Source organism: Cupressus sempervirens, chromosome 1 (assembly GCF_028749045.1).
Source record: "Cupressus sempervirens isolate cs-2001-9-10 chromosome 1, ASM2874904v1, whole genome shotgun sequence".
NCBI classification, from domain to species: domain Eukaryota; kingdom Viridiplantae; phylum Streptophyta; class Pinopsida; order Cupressales; family Cupressaceae; genus Cupressus; species Cupressus sempervirens.
In genome coordinates, this window is record NC_143118.1 from 826,868,364 (window position 1) to 826,881,486 (window position 13,123).

The following is a 13,123-nucleotide window of genomic DNA, read 5'->3' on the forward strand; positions in this document are numbered from 1 at the left end:
ACAATCAAGCCATGGATTTACAAAGTGAAGACAAAATGTTGTCACATGGCAGAATAAAAATAAAACATGATGAGAGCTTGAATGATAGCAACAAGAATCAATCAAGAATGGTAAGAGCACTTTGAAGAGATATACTCCAAATGATGAAAGAACTAAACGCAAAAAAAGAGAAAAGTAAGGAAAGCAATGAGCCTTAGTGCATAGAATGTAAATGTGAAACAAATATCAAAAAACTTATCTAAAGAATTTATTTTGTGCCATTTATCAAGTTCGAGACCATTCAATCAAAGAATGTCGTATAATTTGAAAACAACGAGTACACAAGTACTCTTCATGTAGAAAACAATCCATCCCTCCATGCACACCACCAAAACCACAAAGTAATAATGCAACCCTGAGTGAGCATTGAAACAAAATATCTACTAATGATAGATTCGGTAGCAATAACAATGGAAGCAATAATCGAATACAATAGGATTTAAAAGGCATCTCATTCTACAATGCAATAAGCGAGGGCAATTTGCCAAAGCCTACCAAGGTAATCAAAACAAGTTACAATGCTTGTACAATTGGTACAAACCAAGAGACCATGACGATATTGACTACCCAAAACAAGAAGGGACTATCAACATGATTAATATAGATCAACAAGACAATGAAATTCTAGCAGTCACAAGAGTACAAACCAAAAAAGCATAATATTTGGACCCACATATGGAGAAAAAAACATTATTTGATACAAAAGTTGAAATAAGGCAAGCTATGGCAAAGGAACAATGGTACACTATTTTACTTTGAGCTCTTTTTCATCTTGATGATGGATCAAAGAGTGTGATCTGAAACGTTGATGCAAAAAAGAAAATAATCTCCAGAAGCAACATCATCTAGACAATGGATTGTGGAAAACTACTACTTTCACAAAAATCCAGTCAAATCAAAATTTCACAAGGCAAGTATTGCAAACTACTATAACCATCAAGATGATAAATCTTTTGAAAAGCACCTCAATTAAGGACTACAACTACTGCTATAATAGAGAGTAACCAACAAAAAGGAATGAGCCAAGAAAAGGTTGAAGATGCAATATTGCAACCCCCATTGGATGATAACCAAGCAATAGACCCCATGCCACTTACAACTAATATGATGAGAAGACCTAATATAGTACACAAGAAAATCATTAGATACTCTCAAACAAATGTATATTGATAGAATATCCAGTGTACATAATTATCAAAGATATATGGAAGAGCCTCAAGAAACCCACCATCTAGCACCAAGCTTTCAACTAGGAATTAATCAACAAGGAATTAAAGTGGTAGGGATCTTAATTGCCTTGATGTATGAATAGGAACGCAATCATTTCTCCTAAGTTTACTTGTTATTCCCTACACAAAAATGAATGTGAGGCATTGTTGGGCTAAGGATGGCTAATAGCAACCAAAGTCAACCACAACGAGATGAAAAATAGATTTATTCAAAACAAGGGAATATGGTAGGTAATAGATATGAAAAATAAGTCGTGAAGGAGCAACTCCCAAAGATTTAGACCTGTACTCAAGTGAAACGTGGGTGGAAGAAGGGCCTATGGAGCAGCCATAAGTAGTCTTCGATATACAACATTGCTCTAGAAATGAAACAAGTTCCCTCAACAACGTATTTCATTGGCAGCTAGAAGGTTGAGTTATTCCTATCAGATTGCAACATAATTCAAATTATGGAAACTAGAAGGATGAGGAAGACAAGGGAAAGATGCAAAAAGATTGTTTGACACCAAAAAAACATATAGTTATGGTTTAGCAGAATGATTACTTAGTTGTGGTAGCTAACAAATTTAGCATAATGTATATTCTAATGGCTTGTAAAAAGACTATTACAAGAAAAGAAACCATTGATTATTTATTAACAATGTACGGACACATTTTTGGGCTACCCAAGTTCATTATTTTTGAAAAGGATACTACACCTTGTAGGTAACTTTGGACTACATTTTGGAGTATTATGGACATAGTTAAAGAAATGCATGTCTTTCAACCACAAACAAATGACCACATAAAGGTGGTATATAGAATGAACCATTTCCATACATTTGGCACCTACACAAGAAAATTAGAAAGCACTGCATTTTTTACCATAAAAAAGTCACAATTTGAAGCATGTTTAGGATATTTGCCTTCCAAATCACTTGAGTTAGCCTTTGATAAACAAGATTAATAAGTAGGGAAAGCTAGTGAACTATCTAAAGCATCAAAGTTTGTTGAGAGGATTAGGCAAATCCACCTTAGAGTAAAAAAATATTTGGAAAAACCAACAAAATGCATAAAGAAACACATGATCAACATAAAAAGGAACAAATACTTGAGACAAAGTTTGGCTTCCTTTGAGTAAGGACGCATATAACAAATATGCCATTGAATTATGGAACCTTCGACAATTTTCAAGGACATTAGTAAAAATGCATTTGAGCTTGATCTACTTCCTTTCATGAAGGTACATTTAGTTGTAAATTGTGAATATTTGCAATTGTAGAGCTTTCTATAATTGATGAAGATGAGGAACTATAACTAACCTCTTTGGGAAACATGGTTATGGAGGGAAGAACCATACTACATGAGAATGTGGCACAAAAATAAAAAGCATTCAAAACATGAAATGGATTTCAAGAAACTTGGAAGGTAGGGCTCATAGAATATAATTCAGGCCAAGTGGCATTTTAAGGAGAAAGTAAAATAACTCCTTCCACATTTGTTGTATCGTTAAGTTTTAGTGGGACCAAAGGCCTCCCTTAGAAAGGGGATGTGATTTAAAGGATATAGAGAATACATGAAATAGAAAATAGGTTTAAGGTACTAGTGTTTGACAATATTACAAACCATACTAAACACAGATACAAACACACGCGTGCCTAAAGAGACAACAACACAAGTGCACTAGTGTCCACAACCTTACCAACACTAAAATTCACAATTTGAAACATAAAAGTGACAATCAACATCTAGTACTCCTTGATCTACAATGAAAACCCAAATTCAATTGTACATCGGAAAACTTATTAATACACCTTGTATGGAAGCATAGGAATTGTTAGTGTTGCAGAGGTTGAAAATTATTGTATGGTCTATTCTTGTAGCATAAATAAGAAGTACAAGATGAAATTGTCTACTTAATGTATCTATCTATTTGCAAATAAAAAAGGAGGGTAGCAAGACACATTGCCATCAGCAAAATGTCACGAGCCCTAATTGATGTACGTACAATACAGATATATTCCTAAATACATACTCTATTTAAATATTGTTCTAATAATAAATACATAAATCCCTTAATTATGATTGATTGATAATTAATTAATTTTGTATTTAGTTATATCATACCAATCGATATAATATTAAACAATAAATATACTATTAATAGTTAATATTCAATATATTATTAAACATTAATATTAATCTATCACCAATATTAATAATATTGTTTATCAATAGTAAATAGTAAATACAATATCAATCGATAATTAATAATGTTACAATATTAATCTTTGTATTTAATTAAGAATATTATAATATTAATCCTGTATTAAATTAATAACATTATACTAATACTCTATGTTCCCCAAAGTTTCCGATACGAGGACAATGGGGGACGACAGGACAAGTTTCCGGGACGGCAAATTTTTTTGGCGATTTTGGGGACGGGGGGGGGGGACGGAAAACCAGGATGGCTATATATATAGGGAAATTTTAAAATATACATTGAAATTTGCAAATATACATGTCATTCATATGAGCATGTCATTTAAACATTATAGAACCATAACATACAACATTTGAATGCCATCTAGGAAATAATATCCGCTTTTAGTACCCAATTGTCAAAATGCATATCAATATTAGTGAACACTGAACAATGAACATTAACAATTGTCAATATCATAATGTCATAATGATAAATATGATAAATCTGAAAATAAAAATCAAAATATGCCCAAAGCTATAGGCCCAAAGGGTAGAGGGCTGCCATAAAGTAATAAGTATCAATGCGTCATAATCATGTTCATGTTCAACATAAAAAACAAAACATAGAAAAATGAAGCAGCCTGCTACTCCTATTCTGCCTCTACTGCCTTTTAGGGCATTTGGAGGGGTGGGGCCAACCTAGCCAACCAAGTTGGAGGCTTTAAAAATTTTTTTTATGTTAAACTTTTTTAATTTTATGCAAACAAACAAGGGGGACGGCCAGCCGTACCCGGTACGGTAAGGGGACGTCCAAACGTCCCCTTTTCGTATCGGGTACAACTGGCCGTCCCCCTTTTTTCCCTCTGGCGTCCCCAAGTTTCCGAGACGTCCCTTGCATTTTTTCACTTTTTGGGGATGGCTGGGGGACGTCCCCTACCCGTCCCCCCGTCCCCAAAATGCCGAGTTTTAGGCCGGGTACACGTCCCCGGGGAACATAGCTAATAATATTATTATTATAATAAATTTCATATTATATTTTTACTATGTTCTAACGGCACTAGAAGCTGACTGTCTCTACAGCAAGCTCCTAAGTCTCAACAGACAACTAGTGTTGATTAGGAAGAACAGCAACTTGTATTAATGTTAAACAATATCAATTTAAGGAAATCATGAGTCATGAATATTGGTAATGATTGATAAAACAAGGAATTCGCTAAGCATGATAATAATAGCAGTTCGACAGTGATTGTGTTAATCGATAACATTTGGTACAAAACTAATTTGGTTGTGAGAAAAGGCATGATTAAGGCTGATAATGGTAGCACTTGAGATAAAGACAGCAATTGGTACAATCTATGCTAAAACAGTGATTGTGATTAGATAAACCAATGCTCATCAAAAGATGTATCTCTTAGAAGGCAACCCTTCCATTGTGCAAAGATATATATGGGAGTTCTTACACAACCAAAGAAGGATAATTCAAAAACCTTTTTATCTCTTATTTGTATCCATCAGTGGATCTGCTCATTTGAGCATAAAACTTTGCATATTTTGGTTGCATAGTTGGAAACCAATAATCAGAGACAACACCATTGTTGCAAGAGCAAATTGACAATATCAGAAACAAGCACCGTTATTTTGTTGCAAAGCATATCTTCAGATCAGAATGGAAGGATTGCAGAATATATATATATATATAGTAGGGGCATTCGATAAACTCATTAAAACTACCTTGCTAGGCAAAGGCCATAGAACACAAAATCCCAAAATAAAAAAGTACAAAAATGTGTTCATTGTCTGCATTGTCTGACCCATGCAATTGCTAGAAAAGAACCATCATAAAAGTGTGTCCAAAAGCACGTCCAGAGTGATGTGCTTAGAAAAAATCCAATTGTCAAAGAATGGCTCTAGCTTCATCCTCCCACCCGTCGGCATGTTATCTTAGATGTTATTTTGCCAGGTGTCGACTGCTACCTTAGAATAGTAGGGGGGGCACCCAAGGGTTCAGCCATTTCTCCCAAGTGGGCTTCTATTTGAAAAGAATAAAAGCAACTATAGTTTGGAATTGGTTCTGAATCATGAGCCCTCCCGCCAACTACAATGGTTTGCCAAAATACAATATGGTTCCCACCCAACCAGACTCAACAATAGAATAGAGGGCCTCCCACCTTGGGGGGCTAAAGTTTGGGTGGGCCGGAATCATAGTTTCTCAGAAGGACTTATCCTATATCCACCCACCTGCTCCCTCCCCTATTATTCATTAGTAAGGATTTTCAAACATGCCAATTTCCACCCAAATAAAATTCCTTGGGATTCTAATCATTTATTTGTGGGGGGTCTAGCCAAACCCTAGCGCACTACTATTCGCAAGGATAGTCTACCCATAAAATAGCAGGGTCCTTGCACCTAGTTCCCTGGGAATTCTAGTTCTAGTGTACTAAGAGTTATGTTGCCTCGATTTATATTGGAATAGAACAAACTATGATTCATTGGGGTTCTAGCCATTTATCTTTAGGGGATCAGCGTCGAACCCCAAAGAACAGTGCTATAATTCCCCACCCCCATCTGTAGGGGGTCTAAACGAACCAATTTGCTCCCTCCCCTATTATTCATTAGTAAGGATTTTCAAACATGCCAATTTCCACCCAAATAAAATTCCTTGGGATTCTAATCATTTATTTGTGGGGGGTCTAGCCAAACCCTAGCGCACTACTATTCGCAAGGATAGTCTACCCATAAAATAGCAAGGTCCTTGCACCTAGTTCCCTGGGAATTCTAGTTCTAGTGTACTAAGAGTTATGTTGCCTTGATTTATATTGGAATAGAACAAACTATGATTCATTGGGGTTCTAGCCATTTATCTTTAGGGGATCAGCGTCGAACCCCAAAGAACAGTGCTATAATTCCCCACCCCCATCTGTAGGGGGTCTAAACGAACCCCAATGCCCTACTATTTGTAAGGGTAGTCTATCCATAAAATAGTAGGGGCCCACCACCCGGTACCCCCCTGAAAATTCTAGTTGTGATGTGTGATGCATCGGGGGTAATGTCGCCTTGACTTATCTTGGAATAGAAGAAACTATGATTCGTTGGGGTTCTAGCCATTCATCTTGAGGGATCAATGTATTATATAAGGTTATCCAATTATCCCTTTTATGTTTGATAATTCTATCCAAGCTTTACATTTCTACTTAGAAATTCATCTCTTGGTCCCTCTTTGAGAGGCATTGTGCTTACCAATCAAGATGTCTTAATCAAAGCTCAATTTGCATATGATATATATTTCTTCTTGGTAATTTAATAAAATAATGTCATACAGTTAATAAAATAATGTCATATAGTTGAATGGTAGCCTTAGACATATTTACATAGTGTTGCCAATTATGAAATGGACGTTCATAGATATTTATTGTGAGGTTAGGATGATATGTTAGGGTTTGAAAGAAGACAAATATCTAATAGTTATATGCAAATCTAACAAATAAACCAGAGAAATAAAAAGTTAAAAACACACAAAAAATGGAACAAGAAGACACAAAGATTTAGCATGGTTCGCCCAACCTCAGTCCACCAAACAAAGAGTCCTATCTTATTATCCAATGAATCAACCTGACTACAATCTGCAATCCCTTGCAACTCAATACCACTACAAGAAGCTACCAAATTCTCTCTTGAAAAAGTCCTAACCCTAAGCCATTTTAACAAGACTTATGTCAGTTACAAAAATAGAGTTAAAATATGTTGGCCGATAGAAAAAATAACTCTCAACACCATTTACAATAATAAAATCATTTTGGGTTTCGCGTGTTACTACCTTTCGGCCCCGCGATGGGCTCTGCCCCAAACCCCCATTGAAAAATCTGGGGGGACACCGCACCGATAAAAGTGGGGACAAATTAACCTCAAGTCTAATTAGGCTTCATATAACAACAAATTAGGTGGCTTGGATGCACTAAAACAAGGGTCATCCTAATAATCTTATTCATTACAAAGGAATTTCCTTTTCTCTGAAACTGTGCTTTAGGGATTGTGGCAGCAGATTTTTGAGCTATTTATGAAAAGGTCAGTAAATGGTATAGAAATATATTATCCACATAAGCAATGTATTGTATTTATTATAATATTTTTGTCCTCCAATATTTATTGTGCTTTGTTTTTTTTTTTTAGCAGCACTCGTGTTGAAAAAGCACATAGAATAGTTGGAGATATAAGAACGATCTAATGATAAAGGGAATTAGATGACACATGAAGTTGCTTTTAAGATATGCAACAAGCCTAGGAGGTATGTGATCTTAAATTCAAAGAACCTCAAGTCACAAAGAAGTAGCAAGATATTCCCCCTTGCAGCTCAACGTAGTTTGGGATTCTTTAATAGTAGTACAGCCATGAAAATTTTGATCCTACAGTGAATGGTGTTCCGGAGAACAGATAAAAATGGAAGGGGTTGCGTGGGTTGCATCATATTTAATTGTTGAAAGTTAACATCTTGTTTAAACATGCAGGCTCCAAGGTTGTCTGCTCATTATTGGGAGTCTGGGATTCAGAGAAATGTTTTTGGTCAGGAAACAACATTTCTTTGGCTTGATATCGGATGTGTATTCTGTTTGGTGAAATTTCTCTTACAGAAACAAGGTTTCTGCAAATATTAGAGTTTGCTTTGCTAGATCAGTATTTGCTAAAGGCAAATATTGTAAATAGATTTCTTCAAATGAACTAAAGGCTGCCAAACACTCGGCATGCAACACAATACATGACTTATTGTATTCTCCTATTTAATGCCTCAAGGTTTCCTGCTTCTATGCTACAAGTGACCTTTAATGCTAAGAATTGGAGCAAAGCTAAGTTAATTGAGGATCTTTTGCTAATATCTTATAATGGTTAATGGATCTCTTGAAAGTTCAAAAGTTAAAACTAACTAAAAGTTCTCTGCCACAATCTTGAAACAAGACACAAAATATATTTGTTCTCTCTAAGGCATTAATGCATCCTTCCAAAATAAGAACAAACTTTGATATTGAGAATTGGAGAAATATTAATTGGAACAAAGTGTCTCCTTTCCTGTAAAATTCTCCTAAACAATTTGCACATCAGTTTATGAGCAACTTGCCTTCTCCCAAGCTGTCTTTGGTGGCTTTTATCAGCGCTACTTTGTTGTTGACTCTCTTAGAAGATGATTAGATAGGATAGTTGACATATGGACTTCCTGTACTATAATATACTCATCTTACCTTTGATGGTTGTTACTAAATCAAAAACTTCTTGTAGCAATTGCCCTTGCTAAATGTGATATATTAGTAGGCTTCTGCTCTTTATAGAACACGGTGGCTTGTTCTTTCTATTGAATATTTGCAGTTCCTATGGAATTAAGAAACTACACTTGTATTCCAAGGCAAAAGAAGGATACAACTGAATTCTTGGGTGAATTCACCATTCTTAGTGTGGTTGTGCAGGCTGAGGTGTAGACAAAGATTAGATGAAGATTCCAGAAATTAAATTGAGAAAGGCTTCCTAGGAACTGTCACCTTCATATCTACAGAGGGCATCTAGCTATGAAATTTCCCAATAATTGATCTAATGCCCAAGTGGATATAAGATATTTCATGTGATGAAGAAGATAAGAATGCTAAAGGTCAGAATATCCTGCAAAACAATTATTTTGAACAAGCTAATCCAGGGTTAAACAAAGACAGCCTTAATGAGAAAGCATAAAGACTTAAAGTAGCCATGGTGAATGAGCAGATGAACAAAAGGTTTTATGGTAATGGATGCCGATCACATTAAGGATGTTGCAAATAATACTGGGATATTGTCAAAGCCTCTTAGGCTGCAGCGGAAGAATTAGAAAGAAGGAATTGAAGGCCCAAGAATAGTTCAAATATGAGTTGTCTTCAACTTCTACTGGGAGCTTCTGCTGGTAGATAAACATTTTATATATCTTACGGAGGAGCCCAAAGAAAATAACAAATAAAACATCTCTTTTTGTTCCTAACTTGTAACATCATGCTATCTGAAAGTCTCTAAAGTAAACGGGAAAAATATGGAAATGTGGATAAATCATTATCAAATCATGTCTTTCTATACTTGTAAAATAAATTCTTAAAAATTTAACTTGGTACCTCTAAACATTTAACAAGCATAGTTTTAAAGATATCTAAAACCAATTGAGAGTGCAACTATTTATTTTGACTAACCTCAGCTCTTCCTTCCACACCGTTGCTGTTTAGCAGATCACTTTTTATACCATTCAAATATTATTATTATTTTTTAAAACAGGACCAGATGACAAGGGAATCGAAAAACTTGATTAACATTGGCAAAAAATACTTTGCCAACCTCAGCTCTTCCTTCCACACCGTTGCTGTTTAGCAGATCACTTTTTATACCATTCAAATATTATTATTATTTTTTAAAACAGGACCAGATGACAAGGGAATCGAAAAACTTGATTAACATTGGCAAATAATACTGGGATATTGTCAAAGCCTCTTAGGCTGCAGCGGAAGAATTAGAAAGAAGGAATTGAAGGCCCAAGAATAGTTCAAATATGAGTTGTCTTCAACTTCTACTGGGAGCTTCTGCTGGTAGATAAACATTTTATATATCTTACGGAGGAGCCCAAAGAAAATAACAAATAAAACATCTCTTTTTGTACCTAACTTGTAACATCATGCTATCTGAAAGTCTCTAAAGTAAACGGGAAAAATATGGAAATGTGGATAAATCATTATCAAATCATGTCTTTCTATACTTGTAAAATAAATTCTTAAAAATTTAACTTGGTACCTCTAAACATTTAACAAGCATAGTTTTAAAGATATCTAAAACCAATTGAGAGTGCAACTATTTATTTTGACTAACCTCAGCTCTTCCTTCCACACCGTTGCTGTTTAGCAGATCACTTTTTATACCATTCAAATATTATTATTATTTTTTAAAACAGGACCAGATGACAAGGGAATCGAAAAACTTGATTAACATTGGCAAAAAATAACTTAAGTATCAAAAAACCAAATTAAGTGAATAAGCCTTTAGAAAAATTATTTTCCAAGTTGACCGTCCAAATACAGTGGTATGGTCATGTGCTTGTCAATGGGTACGAGTAGTAGACAATATGCAACCTAAAATGTGATAATTATAGCCTAGTTTTAAAAATGTACGATAAATGTGATTATTGATGCATTGCAACACGTTATGAAACACAAAACTCAGGACAGAGAAATAAATTTGAGTATCTAATTTCACAATTTAAACTATCCCGCCTCTCAAACTAAAGGTAACTAATTTCACATTCCAGGCTTTCAATTAGAACTGAACAGTTCTCATTGCTTTAAGTTTTAGCATTACAGAGGAATTCTTAAGAAATTCAAACGTGCATGCATCGACTTCTGTAAAAACTTTGAATTCTTCTGCTTCCAGACGAGTTAAAGAATTACCGTTAGAGTTTCCCAGAATAGTAAGAAACAGCCGAGAAATTAAGCCATGCAATGCATTGACCCAGAATTCAAATAAATTGGTAAACATATAAAATTCTTCTGGATATGCCTGCGTAAGAGAATTATTCTTAGATATTAATTCTTTTAAGCAGTTGCACCCAGAAAAATTCTATATATCTACATTAAACCAACTTAAATGAAAAAAAATCCAACTATACTTCCCAAAGATTTTATAAACAAGCAACGTACCTGAACAGAGGATCCCCTTGGCTCCGTCAAAATTATCTTCTCCAGCCCGCTCGAATCCTTGATAACGTTAACCGTCATTTTATCCCTTGTTGGAAAGGGAATTTTCAAGCTAAATCCCCTCGGAGCTATGGCTGCGAAGTTTCTTCCCTAATAAATAGGCAAGCTCAGTAAATAACTATATCATGCAGATATCCATAGTGATATCAAAGCCGATAAAAACTCAAGCAAAGACACCGCTACATGCAGAAAACGACGCGTCAATCAAACCCTACAATCTCTCGCCTGAGACGTGTCGAAGCTCATTCTTTAGCTTAACTTAAGTCAAAATTAGTTGCAGAAACATCCAAAAATATTTTTTGAAAACCGCAAAAAAATTTCCACTATATCTAAAATTGCGGCATAAATTTCCAACGAAGTGACGTAAAGTAGAATCTATAGTATGTTAAAGTAATTCAACCCGGGAACAAAATTAGACGAAAATTTTCTGACATGCTAAAAGTGCATAAAATTAACTTCAATTTTATCAGACACAGTCATATCTTTGAACGAATTGAATAGAAATCACATACTTTGTAGCTAATAGTCGACTAAAGTTCATCCAAGAAACGAACCCAGACGAAAAGTATCTGAGCAAGCCAAGGGAACAAAAAGCGCCTAAATTTATGCAACCGCATCGGAATTAATCAAATCTGTTAAATTATTCAACAAATGATAACTCTTGCTGCAAGATTTCGAGTAAAGGAATGAAACCAGAACAAATTTACCGACAAGATAAAAGGAAGTTTAAAGTGTATAAAACTGCCCCAAATTACCCGGTTTAAACACATCTTTTAGCAATTTCTAATGAAAATGACAATTCCTAAAGAAAAATTTAAACCATAGCGACGTAGAATCTACGGTACGTTCATTACAAAGTATAGAAACAAAGAAAAATAGTGGACTTTGCTGAGATTTGACCACGTAGCTCGAGCATCCATCAAAATTTCCTCCAACTTAACCAGAAATAGTCAAGGCATCTAAATTTAGCAAAGAAGAGTTCAAAATACCTCAAATGTAGTTTAAACGGCTTGGATTGCTCGGCCGCTGCAGAACGCCTCCAGCTACGACCTCAGAACCTCAAATTTCTGAAAAGTGCGTCAATACTACTCCAAATTCAACGCCACGAGCGAGGAAATGAAGGGCAAAAGCGAGGCAACATGCTGCATCGATCCACCTGATTGCAAGAGCTGTAGGATACCTTGAACAAGATCAGGGGATCGATCCAACGGACTAGAATGGGAAGAATAAACTTTTTATAAAGGCTTCTGGGCAGACAGAACGCAAGTTGTGGACTTAAATTAAACGGGACGGAACGGGACGGGGTAGACCGTGGGCAATCCGGGCCCGTTGAAACGGTACTTTTCAAAAAGAGTAAATATTGGAAATTTTCGGGGGTATTTCAGCACTTTGTTTTTGTGGGACGTATTTCATTAATACCTGGCTCAACTTTAAAACCACAATGTTTATATTTTATTATTTATAATTAATATGATAGGTGAGCATCAACTATGGTTTATTTAATTTTATTTTTCAAGGTTTATGTATAGAAGTTTAAGTATAGAATATTATTTAGAGGCATAGGTAGGTAGTCCATTGGTGGATAGAAACTTTTATGTTAGAAGATATTCTCTTTTCTTGTTTTTTTTGGTGCTCTTTTCATGTGACTTTCCATGACCTTATATCTTCCTATTTTGATGTATGTATCTATAAAAGAAAAAGTATAATATAATCAAAGAGATGATACATAATAGCAAACATCAAGTTGGGTCAAGTGTCATTAGTTCAATATAACATTTACAAGTTAAAAAGTTTAGTACAAAATCTATATAAGAAGCTTAATACACATATGACAGTTGAACACAACTTAACCATTAAACTTTAAGAATTTATGAAGTGTCTAGAAATTCTAACATCTTCATCATACAATTGCAAAAATTGATATTTGCT

The 13,123-nt window shown here is 35.0% G+C and overlaps 1 protein-coding gene across 3 annotated transcripts in view; it reads right to left on the bottom strand.

Annotated features, from left to right (window-relative positions):
- LOC149580411 (putative glucose-6-phosphate 1-epimerase) overlaps nt 1-12,403 on the bottom strand; it is a 50,542-nt gene extending 38,139 nt beyond the window's left edge. The window contains exons 1-3 of one of the 3 annotated variants that reach the window (XM_089790721.1): nt 11,902-11,987; nt 11,707-11,763; nt 11,138-11,284 (exon numbers count right to left, since the gene is read on the bottom strand). In XM_089790721.1, the coding sequence (XP_089646847.1) occupies nt 11,138-11,215 (78 nt within the window). In that variant the 5' untranslated portion in view covers nt 11,216-11,284; nt 11,707-11,763; nt 11,902-11,987. The other 2 variants (XM_089790705.1, XM_089790713.1) reach the window with 2 other exon arrangements.
- Nucleotides 12,404-13,123: the final 720 nt, after the last annotated feature.